General features: G+C 41.2%; 1 protein-coding gene across 7 annotated transcripts in view; it reads right to left on the bottom strand.

Annotated features, from left to right (window-relative positions):
- dnajb6b (DnaJ heat shock protein family (Hsp40) member B6b) overlaps positions 1–26,738 on the bottom strand; it is a 47,138-nt gene extending 20,400 nt beyond the window's left edge. For 5 of the 7 annotated variants that reach the window (XM_021563042.2, XM_021563047.2, XM_021563045.2 and 2 more), the window contains exons 1-3: positions 26,452–26,738; positions 10,243–10,358; positions 1,389–1,498 (exon numbers count right to left, since the gene is read on the bottom strand). In XM_021563042.2, coding sequence (XP_021418717.1) covers positions 1,389–1,498; positions 10,243–10,307 — 175 coding nt within the window. In that variant the 5' untranslated portion in view covers positions 10,308–10,358; positions 26,452–26,738. Of the gene's footprint in view, positions 1–1,388; positions 1,499–10,242; positions 10,359–14,904; positions 15,001–26,451 lie in introns of those variants that run through there. The other 2 variants (XM_021563043.2, XM_021563046.2) reach the window with 1 other exon arrangement.
- Positions 26,739–27,145: the final 407 nt, after the last annotated feature.

Raw genomic sequence — 27,145 nt, 5'->3', positions numbered from 1 at the left:
AGTCTTAAGACCCTTTCTTCTACCCAGTGAGAAAAATACATAATTTCAATGCCAAAACTGGTTGAAATCATGCCTTTTCAACCGGTCTTACAATACTGTCTCCTAAGTCTTAACATCCTTCCTCGAAGACCTCTCATAGTCTTCCACCTGTGCTCTTCTTTCACCGATAGGTTACAATTCTGTCTCGGAGGTGAATGCTGGGAAAAGGCCCAGTCAGAAACCTGAGAGTGTACGATGCAGACAAACCATTGGACAACTGGGCGAGAGCGTGGCTGTTTATGCCTATTTTCATGAAGGTCAAATGACTTGATAGGCGTAAAAAAAGTGAAACGACAAAAAGAGCGACTACTTAAAGGCTTATACGAGAACCAAAAGAGGAAAGTCGATGTTCAAGTGTGTATACTCCACAGCACAAGCGGTCCTGACGTGTGCTTTGAAGGGAAACAATTACTGGCCTGTTGTTAGCTGCTGTTGCTGGGAGAGCAGGACATAACGGGGACAAATAAATCGAGACAGTACAGTTCTCAGTTGTGCTCGCAGGCCTACAACTGCGTCCCAAACGGCACCCTATTCCCTATGCAGTGCACTCCTCTTGACCAGGGCCCGTGAAAAGTAGTGCACTGCATAGGGAATAGGGTGCCGTTTAGGACACAACTGACATCTCAGCGCTGTCAAGTACATAGATAATTTTAGTCCTGTAACAGACAGACAAAGGGTTGTTTTCAATGTGGACAAAGACAATAGTTATGGTGTGTTCACCATCTGGCAGCAACACATGACTGGTCATATGTTTGGGTGGAAACAAAGAGGTGAAAACATCATAAAGACACCTAGGGTGATGTACCTTTTGGGGGGATTTTAAGCAGTCATGTAATCTGTATAGCAGAGAGATCTCACTAATCAAGAAGGCCTAGACCTCGTGTGTGCATGCTATGTAGCTAGCCGTCTGTCCACCACATCGTACAATTTTACAGGTTGCAGTCGTATCACGTTACACATTTTAGTGTAACGGGTTCTTGTAACATTTCGAAAATGTACACTGACCAGGTGAAAGCTGTGATCCCTTATTGATGTCACTTGTTAAATCCACTTAAAAATCAGAGTAGCTGAAGGGGAGGTTAAAGGATTTTTAAGCCTCAGACATGGATTGTTTTTTTGTGTGCCATTTAGAGGGTAAATAAGCAAGAGAAAAGAAAGTGCCTTTGAACAGGGTATGGTAAGTAGGTCCAACGGTTTGGTTCAAGAACTGCAACGCTGCAGTTTCACGCTTTTATATTATTATTAATATTTTTTTTTACATTTTACAACCGGATGTGGTAATGAGATCCGGGATTCGTGACATGTGCATTAGCATAATGAGGAGTCATAGGTGGAGGGGGGAATCTTACCGTCTGACAGGACCTCATAGGCTTCTGAAAGCTCTTTGAACTTCCTCTCTGCATCTTCCTTGTTGTCTGGGTTCTTGTCTGGATGCCACTTTAGTGCTAGCTTTCTGTACCTACAGTATGGCAGATTACATATTTTACTACACATAGAAATAGACTCGCATGCACAGACATGTAAAGCCCAAAGATACCACCGTCAGTTCTCATCTAAGGAGATTGGTAATCTCACCATTCATTTCATAACAAATACCAACTACGTATAACCGTCAATATGCCACATTGTTCCATGAGTAGTAATTCAATTGAGAGAGGCGTTCTTTTATCATTCGCTGATAGAATTGTGGGTTGACGACTGAGGGCTGAGTGCAATCAATTTAACAGATAATTGCTCAAACTGTTTGCTGAATTGCAAACAGAGGATTAAAAAAAAAAAGATTCAGTAGTCCGATTTCATCATTCAAATTACACAACCATCTGTGTCGTGACACTTAATTGGAAGACAAAAAAACAACCACAAGTGCAGGCAGAGCAGCAAGGTGTTGAAGGCTGCTAGCTCAATTCTCACCCACCCAGCAAAAAAAAAAAGTATATATAAATAAATATTTAAAAAAAAGGGAGGCAGTGTAAACTCCATGACTCTGCAGTCCAGGACAGCGGATTGTACTGATTCAGCAGTTCTCTCGGACTAAGCCAGGCCTGCGGCAGACAGTGGCTACGTCCCAAATGCATCCCTATATAAAATAAAATGATATTTAAACCTTTATTTAACTAGGCAAGTCAGTTCAGAACAAATTCTTATTTACAATGACGGCCTACCAAAAGGCAAATGGCCTCCTGAGGGGATGGGGGCCTGGGATGAAGAATGTAACATAAAATATAAATAGGCCAAAACACGCATCACGACAAGAGAGAGAGACACCACCAACACTACATACAGAGAGACCGAAGACAACATAGCACGGCAGCAACACAACATTGGTAGCAGCGCAAAAACATGGTACACAGATTATTGGGCACAGACAACAGCACAAAGGGCAAGGTAGAGACGACAAGGCATCACGCGAAGCAACCACAACTGTCAGTAAGAGTGTCCATGATTGAGTCTTTGAAGAGATGGAGACAAAAACAGTCCAGTTTGAGTGTTTGTTGCAGCTCGTTCCAGTCGCTAGCTGCAGCGAAGTGAAAAGAGGAGCGACCCAGGGATGTGTGCGCTTTGGGGACCTTGAACAGAATGTGACGGGAGGAGCGGGTGCACCACCTTTGACCCACACTAAATAGAAACTAGGGTGCCGTTACAGACACGGGCACAGACACTATGGAGGATGGGCCTGACTCAGAGCTCCTCCATAAGGCTGCATAGAGACCACAGAGAAGGGATTTATCCTTTTATGACAATATATTCTGCTGAGAAGCACATTAAGACCTAGGACTCCTATGGCCCGAGGTCTGCATGGAGTCAAGCTTCTCTGTGGAGGAGTGCTGATCTAGGACGAGGTCTTCCCTGTCCATGTAATCTTATTAAAATGGGGATCTAAAAAGGCTAAACTGATTTTAGAGCAGCCCTTCTACTCAGACGCTGGATTACATACAGCCCCTGTAAAAAGGGTGTCCAAACTCACCTACAGGTGAAAGACAAAAACAAAAAAGGAAAACAACAAGAGCACTGGTGGGGTGCTTCAGGCCCGAGGTAAACCACATCTTGGTCGTAAGGCAGCAGTTTCACCTGAAGGCAGGGCAGGCCAGCCAAATAGGAACGATTAGTCGGCGGCAGATTGGCGTGGGGCGGCATTTCCCGAGCTAAACTGACAAAGACTTGCAACAACACACATACCTTAAAGAATTCTGCCCCAAAACAATGTACATTTCTCTCAGTCAGTGGCATATGGGTTACTTAGGTGAGCGCTGATGCCGCCCCATGATAAGCAGTAGGCCTAACCACTTTGTCAAAGGGCAGGGGAGCAAATTATTATCCATGCCCAGCGTGCCTCTCGACAGTGTTGTTGGAGAGACGCGCACCGCTGAGTCGCTCCACAATGTTCCGTAAAAAAAAAAATGGACCATAAATCATGTAGCCTGCGGTATAAAAAAAGTGCAGTTTTCTGTAGCCTACAGGCTGGAGATATATTTGACAATGTCATGAGACAAATACTTTGTACATCATGCATGTTTCTCCGATCAAATAGCTAACCTAAAATGGTGTCCCAGTCAAATACAAATGTGCTTCGATGTGAATATGACATGTTAACAAACAACGCTAAAAACAGGAAAGGTCAAAGTTAAATGGACAATATCTGGAATGGAAAAATCAGGCTCCTCACAACTGCTGTCCAGGAATTTCAACCAATGATATACTTTCGCAAGGCACTGTACTCGGCCCCCTTGAACTTTGCGACCTTTTGCCACATTTCAGGCTTCAAACAAAGATATAAAACTGTAGTGGGACACAATCATGAAGTGGAACAACATTTATTGGATATTTCAAACTTTTACAAATCAAAAACTGAAAAATTGGGCGTGCAAAATTATTCAGCCTCCTTAAGTTAATGCTTTGTAGCGCAACCTTTTGCTGCGATTACAGCTGTAAGTCGCTTGGGGTGTCTCTATCAGTTTTGCACATCGAGAGACTGAAATTTCCCATTCCTCCTTGCAAAACAGCTCGAGCTCAGTGAGGTTGGATGGAGAGCATTTGTGAACAGCCGTTTTCAGTTCTTTCCACAGATTCTCGATTGGATTCAGGTCTGGACTTTGACTTGGCCATTCTAACACCTGGATATGTTTATTTTTGAACCATTCCATTGTAGATGTTGCTTTATGTTTTGGATCATTGTCTTGTTGGAAGACAAATCTCCGTCCCAATCTCAGGTCTTTTGCAGACTCCATCAGGTTCTTCCAGAATGGTCCTGTACTTGGCTCCATCCATCTTCCCATCAATTTTAACCATCTTCCCTGTACCTGCTGAAGAAAAGCAGGCCCAAACCATGATGCTGCCACCACCATGTTTGACAGTGGGGATGGTGTGTTCAGCTGTGTTGCTTTTACGCCAAACATAACGTTTTGCATTGTTACCAAAAAGTTCAATTTTGGTTTCATCTGACCAGAGCACCTTCTTCCACATGTTTGGTGTGTCTCCCAGGTGTCTTGTGGCAAACTTTAAACTACACTTTTTATGGATATCTTTAAGAAATGGCTTTCTTCTTGCCACTCTTCCATAAAGGCCAGATTTGTGCAATATACGACTGATTGTTGTCCTATGGACAGTCTCCCACCTCAGCTGTAGATCTCTGCAGTTCATCCAGAGTGATCATGGGCCTCTTGGCTGCATCTCTGATCAGTCTTCTCCTTGTATGAGCTGAAAGTTTAGAGGGACGGCCAGGTCTTGGTAGATTTGCAGTGGTCTGATACTCCTTCCATTTCAATATTATCGCTTGCACAGTGCTCCTTGGGATGTTTAAAGCTTGGGAAATCTTTTTGTATCCAAATCCGGCTTTAAACTTCTTCACAACAGTATCTCGGACCTGCCTGGTGTGTTCCTTGTTCTTCATGATGCTCTCTGCGCTTTTAACGGACCTCTGAGACTATCACAGTGCAGGTGCATTTATACGGAGACTTGATTACACACAGGTGGATTGTATTTATCATCATTAGTCATTTAGGTCAACATTGGATCATTCAGAGATCCTCACTGAACTTCTGGAGAGAGTTTGCTGCACTGAAAGTAAAGAGGCTGAATAATTTTGCACGCCCAATTTTTCAGTTTTTGATTTGTTAAAAAAGTTTGAAATATCCAATAAAATGTCATTCCACTTCATGATTGTGTCCCACTTGTTGTTGCTTCTTCACAAAAAAATACAGTTTTATATATTTATGTTTGAAGCCTGAAATGTGGCAAAAGGTTGCAAAGTTCAAGGGGGCCGAATACTTTCGCAAGGCACTGTATATAAAGCCTGGATTGCTATCTATTGGTCATTGAGTCTTAGTAACCACCGGTCAGCCATATTGGTACTCCCCAGTAAGAGCAGTGGTATTGGAATGCTACAGTATTTCAATTCAAATGTTTCAAAAGACAAAAACACTAAGGAAAATGTTATATATATATATATATATATATATATATATATATATATATATATATATATATATATATATATATATATATATATATATATATATATATATATATATATATATATTTTTTTTTTTAAATTTTATTTGTATGTTTAGCTAAAATAATCATTTAAAAGTAAGCCCTATGCATTAACAAGTGTCAAAAACTAACGTAGACATTAAGAAATGCATTTGTAAAGCTTCCAAAATCTTTTTTACAATGGCGGAGTACCAAGATGGCTGAGCGATGGCTTTAATACAGCGCCCCCTGCCAGTCATCCAGGGTTTATATACACTACATTAACAAAAGTATGTGGACAGTATGTGTTATAAAGTGGTTGAATACTTATTGACTGAAGACCTTTCAGCTTTTAATACATTTGTGAAAAATGCAAAAAACATAATTCCACTTTGACATAAAATTGAGATTTTATCCATTTTAAATTCAGGCTGAAACAACTAAATGTGGAAAAAGTAAAGGGGTGTGAATGCTTTCTATATACAGTACATGACCAAAAATATGTGGACAAAATCACAGGCATTAATATGGAGTTGGACCCCCCTTTGCTGCTATAACACCCTCCACTCTTCTGGGAAAGCTTTCCACTAGATGTTGGAACATTGCTGCGGGGACTTGCTTCCATTCAGCCACGAGAGCATTAGTGAGATTGGGCACTGACGTTGGGCAATTAGACCTGGCTCGCAGTCGGTGTTCCAATTCATTCCAAAGGAGTTCAATGGGGTTGAGGTCAGGGCTCTGTGCAGGCCAGTCAAGTTCTTCCACACCGATCTCGACAAACCATTTCTGTACGGACCTCGCTTTTTGCACGGGGCATTGTCATGCTGAAACAGGAACGGGCCTTCCCCAAAACTGTGGCCACAAAGTTGGAAGCACAGAATCATCTAGAATGTCATTGTATGCTGTAGTGTTAAGATTTCCCTTCACTGGAAATAAGGGGCCTAGCCTGAACCATGAAAAACAGCCCCAGACTATTATTCCTCCTCCACCAAAATGTACAGTTGGGCACTATGCAGTCAGGCAGCTAGTGCTCTCCTGGCATCTGCCAAACCCAGATTTGTCCGTTGGACTGCCAGATGGTGAAGAGTGATTCATCACGACAGAGATGCGCTTCCACTGATCTTAGGTTGGTGTTTGGCTGCTGGGACATGGAAATCCATATCATGACACTCCCTGATGTTGCTTCCAGAGGCCGTTTGGAAGTGGGTAGTGAGCGTTGCAACCGAGGACGGGTGATTTCTACGCGCAATGCAATTCAGCACTCAGAGGTCCGGTTCTGTGAGTTTGTGTGGCCTACCACTTTGCAGCCGAGTCGTTTTTGCTCCAAGACCTTTGCACTTCAACATAAACAGCACTAACAGTTGACCGGGGTAGCTCTAGCTGGGCAGAAATTTGACTGACTTGTTGGAAAGGTAGCATCCTATGATAGTGGCATGTTGAAAGTCACTGAGCTCTTCAGTAAGGCCATTCTACTGGCAATGTTGGTCTATGGAGATTGCATGGCTATGTGCTCAATTTTATACACCTGTCAGCAACGGGTGTGGCTGAAATAGCCAAAACCACTAATTTGAAGGGGTGTCCACATACTTTTGCATACATCATTGGTTTCGAACGTGGGCTAAATTGACATGATAATCAGTGGGTGGCAGAACAGCCAGGACCGGGCCTGCATGAGAGAATACAACTACAAATACTTAAGTGCTTTTCCTGTGCATTTTTCAGAAGAGCTTCTGTCTGCAAACTACTTCATCCTGTAACTAACTGTCACAGAGAGGTGTAAACAGGGGTTTTCTTGTTACTTTACTTGACTGACTTTGTCCCCATGGGGAAATGTTGTTGCAGTGTCATGTACACATTTAAAGTGAGGTTTAAATACAAAACAAATTGACAATACACCTGTCATAACAGTTACACACCAATAAAAAGAGACTAGCCTGCTGGCCTTATTGGGTCGATAGGAACATTAGCCGTAGCTATTTAGGAGGGATATCACACCTGGCCTGCACCCAGAGGGGAGTAGTTCAAAGTCTGGGTACAAGAGGATTTTGTGAGCCTTGCGGAGTGGCCTGACCTGAAAGATCTCATCCAGGCCTGTCTGTTTGACTCAAAGTACATTGCTTATTGTGGTGATAATCCTTCCCAGCATATTTCTCTGGCTGACAGTGGCATTGCCAAACCAACAAACAATACAAAAAGATTTAAAAAAAATACTCAATAAAGGATGTGTAAAACAGAGTCAGTATAGTACAATTGACATTAACAGGCTACATGACCAAGGCGGCTAAGGTCCTATTCCCACTACGAGATATGAAGGAGAGTCTGAGGAGCGGTATGGCGAAAGATAATTTTACTTTACAATTCACATGACATTCTTGCCTTGCGGCTGGCAACGCGACATTCTTGGTCCGCAGCTCAAATTGACTGTAAATATCATAGTAGCCACTATCCAGTAAACAAACTATTCAACAATGACAGACTTTTCTTCTAAAACATTAAACGATTGAATAATGCAACCAAACCATATTAAACAAATCAAAATCATGTCCAGACAATTGCTACAGCATGTCTTCATCACATAACATTAGCCTATCCAAAAATGAACAATTAAACCTCCCATACAAATATAAAAAGTACACCTTACATTTAAAAAAAACAGGCTTCATTTATCAATATAACGCAAATCATTGCATGTGGTAAAAGCAAATTGCTACTGAAACGTGGATAAATCGGTGAATTCCACACGACACGCTGTTTTATATGGAAGCCCATACCTGCCACCAATTATTTTTTAATAAAATTACAATTTTTTCAACGTGCACAATAAAATGCTACAGTCTGATCAACTGTAGCCTTCCGATAACTACCACAGCTGCAGGTAACCTAGAGAAGCCCATGCGCTCTGATCCCATAGGGGCCAGGGGAAATGTAACACCATGTTTTTATAGCCTAAGCAATGGATATATAGCCTAAGCAATGGATATATAGCCTAAGCAATGGATATATAGCCTAAGCAATGGATATATAGCCTGAAATAGGAAAACGTTTTTGTGTTCGGAGAAAATGTGAATGTGGTTGATAATCACACGTAGGGTGGCTAGGCTACCTCGGCCTTTTTAAATCCAAAATGATTGACTGGGATTAATCATTCAAGACAATAGTGATGACGGTGTATGAGTATCATTTTTAATTACTGATGCAAAGGCCTACATGATGCAACCCTGCATACGGCGATCTCAACCCTGTTAGTTTTTGTTCAACTGCAGTTGTCTCTGTCTAAAGGGTTTTCATCCTCCCTGGGACAGGAGTTTTATGTTTAAACCATATGACCTGATAATAATCTGGTCACCATCAGAACCAATATAAAAAATAAAATTTACAGCTGGTTTATTACTACATTATACGCTACAACTAAGGTTCGGAGTTGGTTATGTTAGCCTGCTACCAGATAAGGATGGGGGATGGGCTCCCATAGTTTTACGTGGCTCAGTGCAGCCGGCAGCTACAGCGTCAATTTCAGAATGGTAGCCTAGTGGTTAGAGCGTTCGGCCAGTAAACGAAAGGTTGCTAGATCGAATCCCCGAGCTAACAAGGTAAAAATCTGTTGTTCTGCCCCTGAACAAAAGCAGTTAACCCACTGTTCCTAGGCAGTCATTGTAAATAAGAATTTGTTCTTAACGGACATGCCTAGTTAAATACAAGGTTAAATTTAAAAAATTCAAATGTAGCAGGCTGTTACTGCAATTTCAAGTTAAAACTTAATAAAAACATGATTCAAATATTAGGAAAATGTCTATTAAGTTGTAGCCTTTTCAAAAACAATGCTCTGCCATTACCATATACACCGTAGGTGTGTTAGCTTAACGAGACAACTTTGTTTTACACTGCCCTGCTTCAAGGGGAACAACTGTCTGGCGAGTGTCATGAACTACCTTCGGAGGTAGAGGTCGAGATGTAGTAAGGGCACAAATTTACATTTGAGTAATATGTGTAACAGACGATATTTTTACAGGAAGTCTATTAAGTGCGAAGAGGTTCCAAGATTGAGGTAAAGCAGTTCAAATTGGCAGGGTTAGAAGTGGGTAGCCCAGTGTATCAGAGAGATGGGGTTACACAATTGACCTAGTCAGCGTTGAAACTGAAAGTGAAAAAACAGTTCGCTTGTGTTTAAAAGACCACTTCTCGGTTAATTTAGTGACAGGCGGTTATGTTACCATTGTATTCAACACTTAAACTGAAAAACGAGAAGAGAGGAAAAACACTCCCTTCACAGTGGAGTCGGTACTAACTTAATCCCTAAAAATAAATAAAAAAGCATACCGTAGATTCCCAAGCCTAGCAGCACAAAAGGGCAGATAATCATCTCACAATCATACCGCGGTTTTAAAAAGAGGGGTGCGCGTGTCCGTCATTCACAACACATTACTGGCAAAACGACACGCGTAACGGTTCACAAAAGACAATAGGAAACCTTGATCACTGTGCGTGAGCGGGGCTGCTCAGTGTGTCTGCCGGTGTGTGAGCATGCAGGAGGTTTGCGACAGCGGTACTCAGCCAGGTTACGGGAAGCGGAGTGAGAAGAGTGGAAACTTTCTAAAGCATTAGCGGTTAGCGCTCTCTCCGTTTCTCCTCCGTTTCTATAATTAGTCTACTACATCCTAAAGAGAGTGTCCCACACTACTAAAGTCGACATGCGTGTTTAAAAAAAAAGAGGCCATGCCGAACACGGGTACTCACGCTTTTTTAATGTCCTCGGCCGAAGCGTTTCTCTGGACCCCTAAAATCTGGTAGTATTCTGTCATGGCTGTTTTTCTCTGGTTCCTTCTTCTAGACAGCAGTCTTCAGCCGTCTCTCTGCAGAGGGAGCAAAGCGCCGTTTATTAAAAAAAAACAAACACAATGTGGAGGAACTCAATGAGGGGAAAAGCACAACAAAGTGGGGCCGTGACAGAGGCAGCCATGTGTGACAGCTAAGAAACCTCCCCTCCCTCCCTCCAGGCCCAGTGGGGTGAGGATAGAAGGGGGAGGGGGGCAGGGTTTCACAGGGTGGCACAACTAAACAATGTAATCAACTGCCCTTAAAATAGAGCCCTATTGAGCGAGCGAGAGAGAGCGCAAGAGAGAGCGCAAGAGAGAGCGCAAGAGAAAGAGGAGAAATGAGAGCGCGCTGGGGACAAGACTTAAGCTAACATTAGCTCTAACGTTACATACTGATGGGGTAGAGTGGATACCCTGGCCTGCCAATATAAGTAAAAGTGAAAGTGTGATTTACGATCGCATATGGACGAATGAAGATCTGAAGCCACAGCCAAAACGCCCAAGTGACCTGACCCCCTTTCCATAAGCATTTCTTTACTGATATCATAGACGGCCTGGAGTACCAGGCGAAACATGCCCAGATATACAGTACTTCCATCCCATACAACTCTTCCATTTCCTCGCTACTTAATGTGGCCAATGGGAGGCAGCTTTGAAAAGAATAAACTCCAAAGTGGATCTCTATGGGACGTCGTCTTCCCCTGTCAATTTACAGCCCCTGTAGTCATCTGCATGATCCACCAGACAGTGTTAACACTCCCGTACCACACGTTCAACCCCCACTGACACCCCAGTCAACACTGTACACCCTTTATTAATTTCACATATTAACGGTCCAATTACAACTCAATTAACATACAGTGTCTATCACTGACATCAACTATTGTCATGGGAAAAATTCCTAAAATCCTCTTTAAAACAGGTTGATTTCATGCAAAAGTGGGTGTGTGTCTGACCACTTTCCAAACATGTGAGAGTTGTACCATTAGGGACATATCAAAATTTACTGGAAGGGGGGGGCTCCAAAATAGGGGAAGTTTGTCCATCCTTTTTTTGTGTGGTTATTTAAAAAAATATTTTTTTAAAAGGCACAGGGGAGGGTAGTGTATTTCCCTCATGGTTTACATGATCTCTTTTTTAGATTTTACTATAGCATTTCTTCCATACTAGCCAAATTTCCTCATGTGCTTGCATGTACGTCCCCTTATATGTTTTGGTACTTCCCTTATGCTTTTCTGTGTGCTAACTTTTACTATACCACAGGTCAGTATAATCTACCAGTATAACAGTATATCCAGCAAAGGTGGATCGATTGTCCAGATCTGCAATAGGCTAACTAGCATAATACCACATAAAAAACACATTCAAAGCTGCATCCATTTTTAATATGAATCCACTACAATAAATAGGAATAGCTGATAGGCAGCAGAGAGGCCAGGTCCCTCATTGCGCATGAAATAATAGTGAAGACAAGAGACACGCAGCTCGAAAAGCTCCCCTATTGATCTTGTTTAGGGACAATACAAAATGAGCCTACCTAGACTAGCCTACAACATAACGAATAATTGCATTATTGTTTTCAAGTGAGTACAAAAATTCTACTCCCAGCTGCAGTGAAAATGTCATTTTCAATAGCGGCGCAAAATTCCTGTGATTTTAATATTTCATTTGGATCGGTTGTGGGTCTAGTCGACAGTTTATAAGGTCTAGAAAGACACCTTAGCAGGCCAGTCTGGCTGTATTTTTTAAAACTTTTGATACAGAGACTTGCTGTCTGTTGCAGATCATTATTCTCCCAAGGCATCCTATAAAAATAATAATAATGAGGATGTGGTCACATATGCTCCAGGCAGGCCCAGTTATTCAGGAAAGCTTAACTTGCGCTCTGCCTCTTCTCCAATCCGAGCGGCTATTCCGCACACACACAAAAGCTTCAATGTAGCCTTCATATTTAGAAATTCACTTTTAACATGCAAACTGCAACAATTTCAAAGATTTTACTGAGTTACAGTTCATAAAAAGGAAAATCAGTCAATTAAAATAAATTCATTAGGCTCTAATCTGTGGATTTCACATGACTGGGAATACAGATATGCATCTGTGACCAGAGATTATGATTTATTTTTTTAAGTAGGGATGTGGATCAGAAAATAAGTCAGTATCTGGTGTGACCACAATTTGCCTCAAGCAGCGCAACACATCTTCTTCACATAGGATTTGATCAGGCGGTACAGTTGAAACTGGGATTCGTCCATGAAGAACACACTTCTCCAGCAACGTCAGCGGTCATCAAAAGGTGAGCATTTGCCCACTGAAGTCAGTTACGACGCTAAACTGCAGTCAGGTCATGACCTTGGTGAGGACAACGAGCACACAGATGAGCTTCCCCGAGACGGTTTCTAATGAAGGCGAAGAAGCTGGATGTGGAGGTCCTTGGCTGGCACGGTTACACGTGGTCTGCGGTTTTGAGGCCAGTTGTACATACTGCCAAATTCTCCAAAATGACGTTGGTGGCAGCTTATGGTAGAGAAATTAACATTAAATAATCTGGTAACAGCTCTGGTGGACATACCTGCAGTCAGCATGCCAATTGCACACGCCCTCAAAATGTGATATCTGTGGCATTGTGTTGTGTGACAAAACGGCAGATTTTAGAGTGCCGTTTTGTTGTCCCCAGCCCAAGACGCACCTGTCTAATGATCATGCTGCTTAAATCAGCTTCTTGATATGCCACACCTGTGAGGTGGATGGATTATCTTGGCAATGGAGAAATGCTCACTAACAGGGATGTAAACAAATCTGTGCACAACATTGAGAGAAATAAGCTTTGTGCGAATGGAACATTTCTGGGATATTTTATTTCAGCTCATGAAACATGGGACCAACACTTCACATGTTGTATTTAGATTTATTTTTTTTAGTGTAGCAGCAGATGAGATATTTCCTAGAATGTATAGAGCATACAAAGTATACCTAGTGGGTGTATATGGGGTGCCTAGTGAGCGCTACAGGGGGTATAGGAAGGGAAACATATAGAGAGTAAGAGCTGTGTTTATTGAGTGTCTCAGCGTTGCCTTCAGATCACAAAGATTAGGATGACCTACACAGGGAGGGGCCTGATTCTAGATCCACACTCCTACTCCGAAATGCTCGATGCATACGGCCCCTGGTCTAACAGGAAATCCTTCACACAACACCGGGAGAAAATCTGCATGATTTCCTTACTGTGGCCTCACACTGTTCAACACTTAATGAAACATCCATGACTAAGTAACAGTCATAACGCGACTAGGTCTCTGCCCGAGGCCTGGTATTCCCGGTTTATTTGGAAATCACATCAGATGTTTAAAAGAGTACAAATGGAGCATTGTGAAACAAAGAAAGTTGAGAGAGAGATCCAATACTCCAGTCATCAAAACAGGACATGCCCTATTGAGCAAGATTACCAGGTAAAAAGTGCATAGCGCAAGGTGCATACCTAACGATAGTACATTGTATCTGCTGAACGGCCACGTGGCTAACAGAGAGGCAACTTTTCAACGGTGGGTCTTTTGTAAGGGTTTCTATTTCTATGTAGCCCAATGGAAGTCCCAGAGACAGCAGATCTCAATTGTAGACGGCCAAAGCAGAGAGGACAGACCTGAAGTGAAGCTCTATGCTCTCGAGTGTATGTCCTAAATGGCATCCTATTCCCTAAATAGTGCACTACTTTTAACCATGGGCTCTGGTCAAACGTAGTGCACGATATAGGGAATAGGATGCCATTTAGGACTTAGCCTTGAGTACCTTACTGTAGCAGTTAGTCTGTTGTCGCATATCAAAAATAAATAATTACTACACTGTAGTCACGGTCATACGATCCATACTAAACCATAAAATGTTGTTATTCCAAAAGCTATGAACCTGCCAAGTGTTAAATCCTGGCTGAAAGAGAGTGAGAAACACACACTGCATGTACACAGGCAGCCAGTTTATTATATTATTTTCACTAATTGGTCTTTTGACTTCAGATCAGATCAGCTCTGAAAAAGATCTGATGTGAAAAGATCTAATGCGATTTGTCAAAAGACCAAATAGTGGTAAATATATCAAAATTGGCCTGGCTGTGTAAACGCAGCCAGAGAGACAGATCTGTTTACATATTAAATCGACAGTGGGAGAATCTCTCTGCTGTTTACAATGACCTTCAAATGACCTTAAAAACACAAACTTCACTTGTCTTACACTAACTGACATAGCTTACAGTAGATACACAAACCAGGTAAACAAACACCATTACTCCACAGCACACTACTTATGGGTCAAATCAGCCTGGTCCTCAACTAAACCTGAAACCGTAGAGCAGCCCAAGTTCTTCAAAGATAGACGGAGAAAACACGACCAACGAAAGTCGTAGACATGTTCAAAGCTAATAGCCATGTCTACTATATCAAACAATACTTACCAAAGATAGAAATACGGCATAAACATACGACCCCAAGCCCAGGTTTAAAACAAACTGATACATGAAGGATATTAGTCAAGTAATATGTTCTTAACCACAAACAATCAATGAAATCAACTTTGTAGAGCAATCAGTTACCAGTTCCACTGGGAGTCCAGTTGTATCCTGTTTGTTTGTTTGCTATTAATAACCTCTGTGCCCTTTTCTGCTCTGTTAGTGTATGTGAGCGTGTGGTTTTTGGGGGGGGAGGGGGGAGGGCAGATGATGCCTCATGCACCTCCTGGTTGGCACAGTGATGGTAAACTTCTAGCAGGCCTGGTCAGTGTTGCTGTCCCAGAGCAGGGGATACACTCCTCTCTTCATCCTACACTCTTTCCCTCTCGTTTATCATTTTCCTTCGCTTGCTCGGTCCTTTCCCTCATTTTTCCCCCCCTCGCACCCTTCCAATAGAACTAGATCATGAATAGGAGTCATGCTCAATAGACATACAGATGAGCACAGGACCTATATTCATAAAATGTTCCAGAATTTAACTGCTGATCTAGGATTAGTCTTGGCATTTATACCATTGTGAATAAGATATCATGGACAGGAGAACTGATTCTAGATCAGCACTCCTACTCTGATATTGCCCTGGCCACTGACCCATCTCATGACTCTCTCAACAATCTCAATGTCTTGACTCAAGGCACATGTACTGCAAGTCTCCCTCATCCCTCATGTCCGTTCTAGCTAATGGATTAGAATACTGTCGGTGTTTGACAGCTACCTGTGCCCCTGTGCGAGTGCACGTCTGAGCTCTGAATGTGGGTCAATCAATCCAACAATGCCTCAGTGCATCAGATCCCTACTCAATGCAATGATCGATGCCATTCGTTCGACAGTATTGAACTGTTACAGTGGCCAGGCATAGAGCTAGACTGCTGACTAATGGACAGGAAATGCAAGTCATCACGACCAATTAGTTTGGCATTGTTAGAGAGGGCAAAACAAATGTGCCATGTTATTAGATGAATGGCCAAACAGTTGAGTTATAATAATGTCACAAGTTCATAAAGTGATGCCCTAGACATTACCTTAGTCAAATGCAACAATCCTACAATAAAGACAGAATCAGCAGTAGGGGGAAACGGCGCCACAGGCCGCCCCACCACCATTGCTATTATTTTTGTTGGCAACCTCAGGATCATCGCGCAGCATCGTAAAAATTGACGATGTCCAAGTGGTTCTTGGTTGCCGAGTTTAGGTTTAATGCGTCAGTCTGTGGTACCGTCTATTCAATATCAATTATCCCAGCTATACAGAGTGGTGTTGAGGCTATACAAGTATTTGTTTATAATTACATCGTTTACAAACAACGGGGATGAAGACAGCTTATATTTTGGGTGCTGTTGGGGTAGGACGGTTGAAAAAAGCTCATGAGGCATTAATGAATGACATTCAAGAATAACGAGTTACACAGTCAAAAGTTGGGACACCTACTCATTCAAGGGTTTCTTTATTTTTACCATTTTCTACATTGTAGAATAATAGTAAAGACAAATCTATGAAATAACACATGGAATTATGTAGTAAGCAAAAAAATCTAAAAATATTTTAGATTCTTCAAAGTAGCCACCCTTTCCCTTGATGACAGCTTTGCGCACTCTTGGAATTCTCAACCAGCTTCACCTGGAATGCTTTTCCAACAGTCTTGAAGGAGTTCCCACATATGCTGAGCACTTGTTGGCTGCTTTTCCTTCACTCTGTGGTCCAACTCATCCCAAACCATCTCATTTGGGTTGAGGTCAGGTAATTGTGGAGGCCAGGTCATCTGATGGAGTGCTGCATCACTCTCCTTCTTGGTCAAATATCCCTTACACAGCATGGAGATTTGATGGGTCATTTTCCTGTTGAAAAACAAATGATCGTCCCACTAAGGGCAAACCAGATGGGATGGTGTATCGCTGCAGAATGCTGTGGATAGTCATGCTGGTTAAGTGTGCCTTGAATTTTAAATAAAATCACTGACAGTCACCAGCAAAGCACCCCCACAGCATCACACCTCCATGCTTCCCAGTGGGAACCACACATGCGGAGATCATCCGTTCACCTACTCTGCATCTCACAAAGACCAAAAATCTCAAATTTGGACTCATCAGACCAAAGGACAGATTTATACCAGTCTAATGTCAATTGCTCATGTTTCTTGGCCCAAGCAAGTCTCTTCTTCTTATTGGTGTCCTATAGTAGTGTTTTTTTTTCCCTCGAAATAATTCGACCATGAAAGCCTGATTCACGCAGTCTCCTCTGAACAGCTGATGTTGAGATATGTCTTACTTGAACTCTGAAGCATTTATTTAGGCTGCAATTTCTGCGGCTGGTAACTCAAACTTATCCTCTGCAGCGGAGATAACTCTGGGTGTTCCTTTCCTATGGCGGTCCTCATGAGCGCCAGTTGCATCATAGCGCTTGATGTCTTTTGTGACTGCACTTGAAGAAACTTTCAAAAAAAAAGTTCTTGAAATGTTCCAGATTGACTGACCTTCATGTCTGAAAGTAATGGACTGTAATTTTTCTTTGCTTATTTGAGCTGTTCTTGACATAATATGGACTTTTTCAAAATAGGGATATCTTCTGTATACCACCCCTACCATGTCACAACAACTGATTGGCTCAAACGCATTAAAGGAAAGAAATTCCACAAATGAACTTAAGGCACACCTGTTAATCGAAATGCATTCCAGGTGACTACCTTGTGAAATTGGTGTGCAAAGCTGTCATCAAAGCAAACGGTGGCTACTTTGAAGAATCTCAAATATAAAATGTATTTTGATTTGTTTAACACTTTTGTTGGTTACTACATGATTCCATATGTATTATTTAATAGTTGATGTCTTCAATATTATTCTACAATGTAGAAAATAATAAAAATGAAGAAACCCTTGAATGAGAAGGTGTTTCCAAACTTGACTGTATGCATGTATGCAAATAAAAGGTATACATTGTTCTCAGGATTTTGTCAATTCTCCCGCGACACCATTGTCAGGTGACCTCACATGGGGTCGCAACCCTTAGTTTGGGAACCGCTGATGTAGAGTAAGGCATTGTTGGCAGAATAGATCGATGCAGTTCATTGCATGATTACTATAATTCACCAACACATGTCTTGGTAGTCCAAGAAATATTGTGGCTTCCTCCTTGCCGAGTGGCCTTTCAGTTATGTCAATATAGGACTCGTTTTACTGTGGATATAGATACTTTTGTACCCATTTCCTCCAGCAGCTTCACAAAATCCTTTGCTGTTGTTCTGGGATTGATTTGCACTTTTCGCACCAAAATAGGTTCATCTCTAGGAGACCGAACACATCTCCTTCCTGAGCGGTATGACGGTTGCGTGGTCCCATGGTGTTTATACTTGTTCATCTGTACAAACAATAGTACACATGGTACCTTCAGGCATTTGGAAATTGCTCACAAGGATGAACCAGACTTGTGGAGGTCTACATTTTTTTCTGAAGTCTTGGCTGATTTATTTTGATTTTCCCTTGATGTCAAGCAAAGAGCCACAGAGTTTGAAATATATCCACAGGTACACCTCCAATTGACTCAGATGATGTCAATTAGCCTATCAGAAGCTTCTAAAGCCATGACATTTTCTGGAATTTTCCAAGCTGTTTAAAGGCACAGTCAACTTAGTGTATGTAAACTTCTGATCCACTGGAATTGTGATAGTGAATAATAAGTGAAATAATCTGTAAACAACTGTTGGAAAAATTACTTGTGTCATGCACAAAGTAGATGTCCTAACAGACTTGCCAAAACTATAGTTTGTTAACCAGACATTTGTGGAGTGGTTCAAAGATGAGTTAATGACTCCAACCTAAGTGTATGTAAACTTCCAACTTCAACTGTAAATTTCCCGCAGTTAGCCAAAAGCTAAATTGCACCCGTAGCCCATGGGCAGGTAAGGGCATTTACACAGCCACTATACAAATACTCATTAAAACAATACAAATACATTACATCCAATAATATTTAATTCTAACAACAACACTATCATTATCTGAAGAAAATAAAGAGGTGGCAGAAGAACAAGTGCCGGGAGGGAGGGTGTGGTCAAACGTGTCCATAATTGATATGGGCTTGTTTAAAATAGTTCATTTGTGGTATCAGGTTGATTGTGGAGGTCTGCACACTGAAAAATGTATAGTAATTTAGACAAAAAATGCATTGAGATACCGATCCGTCATCAACATGCCACTCGTGACAAAAGCTACGGCTGAAATGTCATTGCCAGAATCCATAAATGAAATTGTGTAATGAAACATATGTAACTGCTTGAAGCAAAGGTCTTAAGCCATGGTTTTACAAATTGGATTGTACAACCCAGAATGAAGGGTTTGAAAGTGTCTGTGGTTTTATGCGTGGATTGTTTACTACTTTGATAGTTTAACCTTTCTGGTCTCCCCATCCCGGATCCGGGATCGTGAATACAGACTCAAGCTCATTACCATAACGCAACGTTAACTATTCATGAAAATCGCAAATGAAATGAAATAAATATGCTAGCTCTCAAGCTTAGCCTTTTGTTAACAACACTGTCATCTCAGATTTTCAAAATATGCTTCTCAACCATTGCAAAACAAGCATTTGTGTAACAGTATTGATGGCTAACGTAGCATTTAGCATTAGCATTCAGCTGGCAACATTTCAACAAAAACATAAAAGCCTTCAAATAAAATCATTTACCTTTGAAGAACTTCAGATGTTTTCAATGAGGAGACTCTCAGATAGCAAATGTTCAGTTTTTCCTGAAAGATTATTTGTTTAGGACAAATCGCTCCGTTTTCTGCGTCACGTTTAGCTATGAAAAAACCCCTGTATCCAGGATTGTGTAAATCTATCAGCAAGCTCATTAGCATAACACAACGTTAACTATTCATGAAAATCGCAAATGAAATGAAATAAATATGCCATCTCTCAAGCTTAGCCTTTTGTAAACAACACTGTCATCTCAGATTTTCAAAATATGCTTCTCAACCATACGAAAACAATCATTTGTGTAAAAGTAGCTAGCTAGCGTTAGCATTTAGCGTTAGCGTTAGCGTTAGCGTTAGCATTAGCATCCAGCACGCAACATTTCAACAAAAACATAAAAGCCTTCAAATAAAATAATTTACCTTTGAAGAACTTCTGATGTTTTCAATGAGGATACTCTCAGTTAGATAGCAGATGCTCAGTTTTTCCAAAAAGATTCTTTGTGTATTAGAAATAGCTCCGTTTTATACATCACATTTGGCTACCAAAAAAAATCCGAAAATTCAGTCCTCAAACCGCGAACTTTTTTCCAAATTAACTCCATAATATCGACTGAAAACATGGCAAACGTTGTTTAGAATCAATCATCAAGGTGTTTTTCACATATCTCTTCATTGATACATCGTTCTTGGACACATGGTTTCTCCCCTATATCAAATGGTAAAGTACGAGCAGCTGGCATTTGCGCACCGAATTCCACGCAGGACACCAGGCGGACACTTGGAAAATGTAGTCTCTTATGGTCAATCTTCCAATGATATGCCTACAAATACGTCACAATGCTGCTAAGACCTTGGGCGAACGACAGAAAGTGTAGGCTCATTCCTTGCGCAATCACAGCCATATAAGGAGACAATGGAAAACAGAGCTTCAGAAATTCTGCTAATTCCTGGTTGATGCATCATCTTGGTTTCGCCTGTAGAATGAGTTCTGGGGCACTTACAGACAAAATCTTTGCAGATTCTGAAACTTCAGAGTGTTTTCTTTCCAAAACTGTCAGGAATATGCATAGTCGAGCATCTTTTCGTGACAAAATATCGCGCTTAAAACGGGAACGTTTTTTATCCAAAAACGAAATAGCGCCCCTAGAGATCTAACAGGTTAAGTAATAACCAAATTAATAAAATGTCATGATAATTATCAGAGTGAGTGATAAGAGGGAATGTGATGGAAAATGTTTGTGCTTTTCTAATAACCAATGTCTGTGTTCATGCAAGTGACTGAATGTGCCTGGGAGGAATCCTCACTATAAGCAAATTCACCCAGAATATCATTTTGAGAACCAAAAGGCATCTCATTTTCAAGGTCCCAGCTTTGGAGCGAAGAAGCTTCGTGAGGTATTGGTCAGTCACATGCAGGAACTAAAGTTAATGATGTATTAATGATGAATATTTAAAATTATGTAAATCATGCAAATATAACTTGTCTGTGTAAGCAGTATATAAGAGAACTAACGGGACTGCCCCGGTGGAGCTCCTGACCGACATGTGTACATGGTGCATTGAGTTGGCTGGAACCTCTCCCTGATAACCTGGAACCTCTCCCTGGAACCTCTCACTGATAATAAAAGACGATTCATTTAATATTGACCTCAGGTGTCCCTGGTGTTGAATTTCCACAACAAATTTTCCATCATAGTTACTTAAGGCCTAAGGTGGTTGGTAACATATTGTATATTTGAAAATTCGTAACATATTGTATATTTTTCAAATTTGTAACAAATACGAATTATAATTGTTAACATATATGAAATGAATTATGTATTAATTTGTTGATGTCCATACCATACGAAATGTAACATATCATACTAAATGGAGTATGAATTACGTACAGAATAATATGAAATGCTCCAAGACCAGGTTGGCAGGCAAACTGCAGAAGGGGCGAACAGGCTACTATTCCCCATCGTTTAACAGTTCAATTTTGATAGCAAACTACAAGCTGAAAAAGTATATGAACAGATTTGAACAAGATTTAATGTTGCTAAACCGCTGTATGATCCACTTTAAAGGCACATGCAAATGGTGCAGGAAATGTACTCTTGCATTCTCATTTCAGCTGGTTGCTAGGGTAACTGAGTTGTGTGAGTGACAGCTGAGGTACAGAGGTTAGGTTGAGGGGGGTTATTAGTGTGAAGACGCAGACAAGGTACCTAGCCCCAGAGCCTACCCGGTTAGAAGTGGAGAGAGACACACACTGAAGACGTTTGTCCACAGTGTGTAAGCCAAGCAGACGAAGTTCACACAAAACACGTTCAGTTTGTTAGGCTATAGTCTCTCATGAAAGACAAAACATTCAAATGTTAGGTTACATCTGTCGGTAGGCTGAGCGATATGGATTATGAGAAACATTTCTACCGGTAGACTGTTTTTTTGTTTTGTTTTTTTGAGTCACTCATTATTTCTGGCGAATCACAATTTTGGCCGATTTGCCGATTTGGCCCAATCTTGCGCGATTTGATCCTGGGTTGCCGAGACTAAAACAAACATTTTCAGTTTGTTAAGCATTATACTGTAGTGCTGTGCCAAAATACATTACAAGGTGGAAGCTTCTGAATACAATATTTGATGAAAGCAATTAAAAGATCTTTCATGGGGATTTATGAAAACTAGAAAAACAAGTGAGCACACAAGGGTGCCAAGATGTTAAATCTTCCCAGACAGTTTGATTCAATTGCCAAATCCAACTGTGGTAAAATCAGACCAAAAAATTGTTTGAGTTTGGAAATATACCCATGGGGCCAGCATAATATCTCATGTCTAACGATAGTATGCGCCTCACAACTTTTCCAGGCAGTTTATAACTATTGTACACTTATAAATCTATTTGACTGGATCGACTACTATCTAGAGTCCATAGTATTAACGCCCCCATACACACCCATATGGTACAACTGATGTAGAACGCATTTGACAAAACTGTTGTGATCGAACTGAGCATTTGTCTGAACAAAAATGTTTACACAGCTCTTGTGGAGACAATATTTTGGTGCAGACAAACTCTGTTGCGTCACAAGAATATCAGTTGTATCATAGCCATTGTGTCAAATGTGTTACGCAACCCGAGTGTGTACGGGCCAGTATGAAGAAGTCAAACCTCATCAATAATTCCTGTGTAAAGGAAAGATAGAGTAGCCTACTTCTACAGACTAACAGAGGTTCCTATCGCCCAGGGCAGGTTCTAAAATATGATGACTCACTTCTTTGCCAACTAGTGAAAAAGTTACAGCCAGGGATAAGGGGGAAATGAGACAGCCACTAGAATTAGGGAGAAGTACTATCATTAACTCTTCCTAAGAACTCTTTGCCTACCTTTGTGTAAAACGCACAGGGAAAAGGCTAGCGAACTTGTTTTAGATTCACATTTGCCTGATGGTAAGAATCGGGTCGAGTTGTTAGGGGGATGCATAGAACCACAAACAGTATCAGACATTCAAGTTAATTCATGCATAACTTCTGTATGTAGGCTACATGCAATTTAACTCATTTTCATAACTGGCATCTAGTGAGAACGTGGTTTCTGTGACATAGGGAACAACACAATGTGCATTCAATCCCCAGATTAGTGGCACCATGCTGTAAAGTCATTGTGAGCCCACTGGAATTCAGGCATCTTAATGGACTCCTGTCCTCTGCTAGACAGAGTTGGCCCTATCTTGTGGCAGTTGAGGTGGTAATTCAATGACATAATTAATAGTTACTGTGCTCTCTTTATGAAGCATCACCTATGCCTCATTACTTACAGTAAAATACTTTATGCTTAATTGTTCTGTAATATGCTTAGTGGCAAAGAATGGCAATTGATACAGTTGAAGTTGGAAGTTTACATAGACTTAGGTTGGAGTCATTAAAACTTGTTTTTCAACCACTCCACAAATTTCTTGTTAACAAACTATAGTTTTGGCAAGTCAGTTAGGACATCTACCTTGTGCATGACACAAGTAATTTTTCCAACAATTGTTGACGAACAGATTACTTCACTGTATCACAATTCCAGTAGGTCAGAGGTTTACATACACTAAGTTGACTGTGCCTTTAAACAGCTTGGAAAATTACAGAAAATTATGTCATGGCTTTAGAAGCTTCTGACAGGCTAATTGACATCATTTGAGTCAATTGGAGGTGTACCTGTGGATGTATTTCAAGGCCTACCTTCAAACTCAGTGTCTCTTTGCTGGACATCATGGGAAAATCAAAAGAAATCAGCCAAGACCTCAGAAATGTTTTTTTGTAGATCACCACAAGTCTGGTTCATCCTTGGGAGCAATTTCCAAACGCCTGAAGGTACCACGTTCATCTGTACAATCAATAGTACGCAAGTATAAACACCATGGGACCACGCAGCCGTCCTACCGCTCAGGAAGGAGATGTGTTCTGTCTCCTAGAAATGAACGTGCTTTGGTGCGAAAAGTGCAAATCAATCCCAGAACAACAGCAAAGGACCTTGTGAAGATGCTGGAGGAAGCAGGTACAAATGTATCTATATCCACAGTAAAACAAGTCCTATATTGACATAACCTGAAAGGTCGTTCAGCGAGGAAGAAGCTACTGCTCCAAAACCGCCATAAAAAAGCCAGACTAAGGTTTGCAACTGCACATGGGGACAAGATCATACTATTTGGAGAAATGTCCTCTGGTCTGATGAAACAAAAATAGAACCGTTTGGCCATTATGACCATCGTTATGTTTGGAGGAAAAAGGGGGAGGCTTGCAAGCCGAAGAACGCCATCCCAACTGTGAAGAATGGGGGTGGCAGCATCATGTTGAGGGGCTGCTTAGCTGCAGGAGGGACTGATGCACTTCACAAATAGATGGCATCAAGAGGGGGGAACTTGTGGCTATATTGAAGCAACATCTCAAGACATCAGTTAAAGCTTGGTCGCAAATGGGTCTTCCAAATGGACAATGACCCCAAGAATACTTCCAAAGTTGTGGCAAAATGGCTTAAGGACAACAAAGTCAAGGTATTGGTGTGGCCATCACAAAGCCCTGACCTCTGTGAGCAGAACTGAAAAAGCGTGTGCGAGCATGGAGGCCTACAAACCTGACTCAGTAACACCAGCTGTGTCAGGAGGAATGGATCAAAATGCACCAACTTATTGTGGGAAGCTTGTGGAAGGCTACCCAGAATGTTTGACCCAAGTTAAACAATTTAAAGGCAATGCTACCAAATACTAATTGAGTGTATGTAAATGTCTGACCCACTGGGAATGTGATGAAAGAAATAAAAGCTGAAATAAATCATTCTCTCTGCTATTATTCTGACATTTCACATTCTTAAAATAAAGTGGTGATCCTAACTGACCGAAGACAGGGCATTTTTACTATGATTAAATGTCAGGAATTGTGAAAAACTGAGTTTAAATGTTTTTGGCTAAGGTGTCTGTAACCTTCCAACTTCAACTGTAAATATTGAAGATAGTGTTTTTGTCATTCTAGATTTGAGAATAAGTCTAAACTATCTCCTTGAAATGTTATAGCAAAGGTGTGTCATTAGCATATTGTATACTACTGATGCATAAATGCATGGTACCTATTACCCCAAGATGTACTCTTAAGGAGCCTACCATTACTCCTTAAGGTCCAAGATCCTTGTGTGTTATTTTCACTGTCTCTGGGAGCTAAATACTCCATCTAAACGTGAATTGATTTCTCAATTGCGATACGGTTCTAGAAACATGAAGCCCTTTACTTTCATATCACATTCAAATAATGTCGCAAATGCTAAATATACACTGTAGACTTTTAACCAGCTTCAGAGTTTTCAGCGGATATTTTTTTTCCATTGACAACAGGTTTCTGGCGGCCTTCTGTTGACATGCTAAATAGCTAACTAGCACTGGTGGTCCCTCGGTCTTATTTCTGTTAAGCTAAACACGCACTGTAACATGGAGATATGGACATATGGGAACACTAACCCTACAAAAGGTGTGTATCAATTTAACCTTTTATTCCTCACTGATATGAAAGATAAGGTCTTTATGCTTCCAAACCCATATTTATTTAAACTTTAACTAGGCAAGTTAGTTAAGAACAAAAACTATTATTTGACAATGACGCCTACCCCGGTCAAACCCTACCCTAACCCGGACGACGCTGGGCCAATTGTGCGTCGATGAACTGCGTGATGCTGTTATCAGGGCTCTTATCAAAACTCCCCCTTACTGAAGACGCCTTCGTCCAATGATTCGTATGTGTAATGTAATGGCAAAGATTCATTATCAAGGGCTAGGTACCTACCTATACATAGATCAAAAGCAATAACTAATATGACACCCATTGAAACAATATTATATACCAATGATGAAGTTCGTTTGAGCTGACTGAAGGGCTTCAAATACGCAGCTGCAACAGAATATAGTCAAGTGACAACGGCTCCCAACTCCGGTCGAATCACTTAGGTCAGTGTTTCCCCAACTCCAGTCCTCGGGTACCCCAAGGACATATTTTTTGTGTGGCCCCGGACAAGGACACCTGAATGTACTTGTCATCAAGCCAATGACTTGTTGAACCATGTGTTTTTGTCTGGGACAACAACAGAAATGTGTGCTGTTTGGGGTACTCGAGGACCGGAATTGGAAACACTGGTATACGTGGGCTCGCGACGCTGACAGGAGCGAGACGCTACAGCGGATTTTAACAATGACACAATTACTGCGTTCATGGCAAATTGGAACTCCAAAAAAACACGAGATCCGACTGAGATTTTTTTTAATGGTCATCCAACTCAGATTTCAAAGTCCGATCTCTGGTATCTTTCTAGAGCTCGACTTTCCCGACCTGAAGATCACCGAGGTCGTGAGTTGACCTCGCCCCCCGAGAACCCAAATTAATCATCACCAGCGACTACATTAACGTCCAAATATTTGAGGAAAAATGCGCTCACCTTCCACCCCAGCTGAAGAGATGTGTCAGTGCCTTCGTTTACTGACCTATGTGAATTCCAATGAACTAGGTTTTGTTTTTAGCGATCCGTCTATAGTTGGAAACTGCGTCTACGGATATTCTGCTCGTGCTTGTGGTACCTCATCAGTGTTTGAACAGAGCAACGCTTTCTCAGATGTCATATATACATGGATAGTCTCGTGACTGTAAAACACCCGTATGCCAATAGGAGCTGTGCAATTGATGCGCTCTGCGCACATGTGAACAACTGTCACTTCCTGCATTAGATAAAGGGGGGTTGGGAACCGTTGTGAATGGTGACGCTGGAATTTGTTAATGTTCTGGAAATGGCCAATTTGCTCAAAGGGTTATTGACATTACTTAACACCGGTTTGCGTTTCAATGCTAGAAGTGTATGAAGGAATGCGAAAGTATTGGAAAGGTTCAATTCTATCATGCAAATTCACGCCATCTGCTGAGCAAACGTAGCCTGATGTAGTCTGCAAATTGTGTTATTATAATCTCATTCAATAGCATAGAATAAGTAATGGAATTTTTTCTAAACTACATGGGCAAGAATTGAAATATTCCTGTGCTATTTGGATAGATCTAAAGGTTATGCGTAGCCTAAACCTTATTTTGATCCAGTGAATAGGCAAATAACCCAATTGAAATTACAATACCCCTAATAGTAA

Source organism: Oncorhynchus mykiss, chromosome 15 (assembly GCF_013265735.2).
Source record: "Oncorhynchus mykiss isolate Arlee chromosome 15, USDA_OmykA_1.1, whole genome shotgun sequence".
Taxonomy (NCBI): Eukaryota; Metazoa; Chordata; class Actinopteri; order Salmoniformes; family Salmonidae; genus Oncorhynchus; species Oncorhynchus mykiss.
Note: the sequence above shows the minus strand (reverse complement) of the source record. Positions and strands in the feature narration are given on the sequence as shown.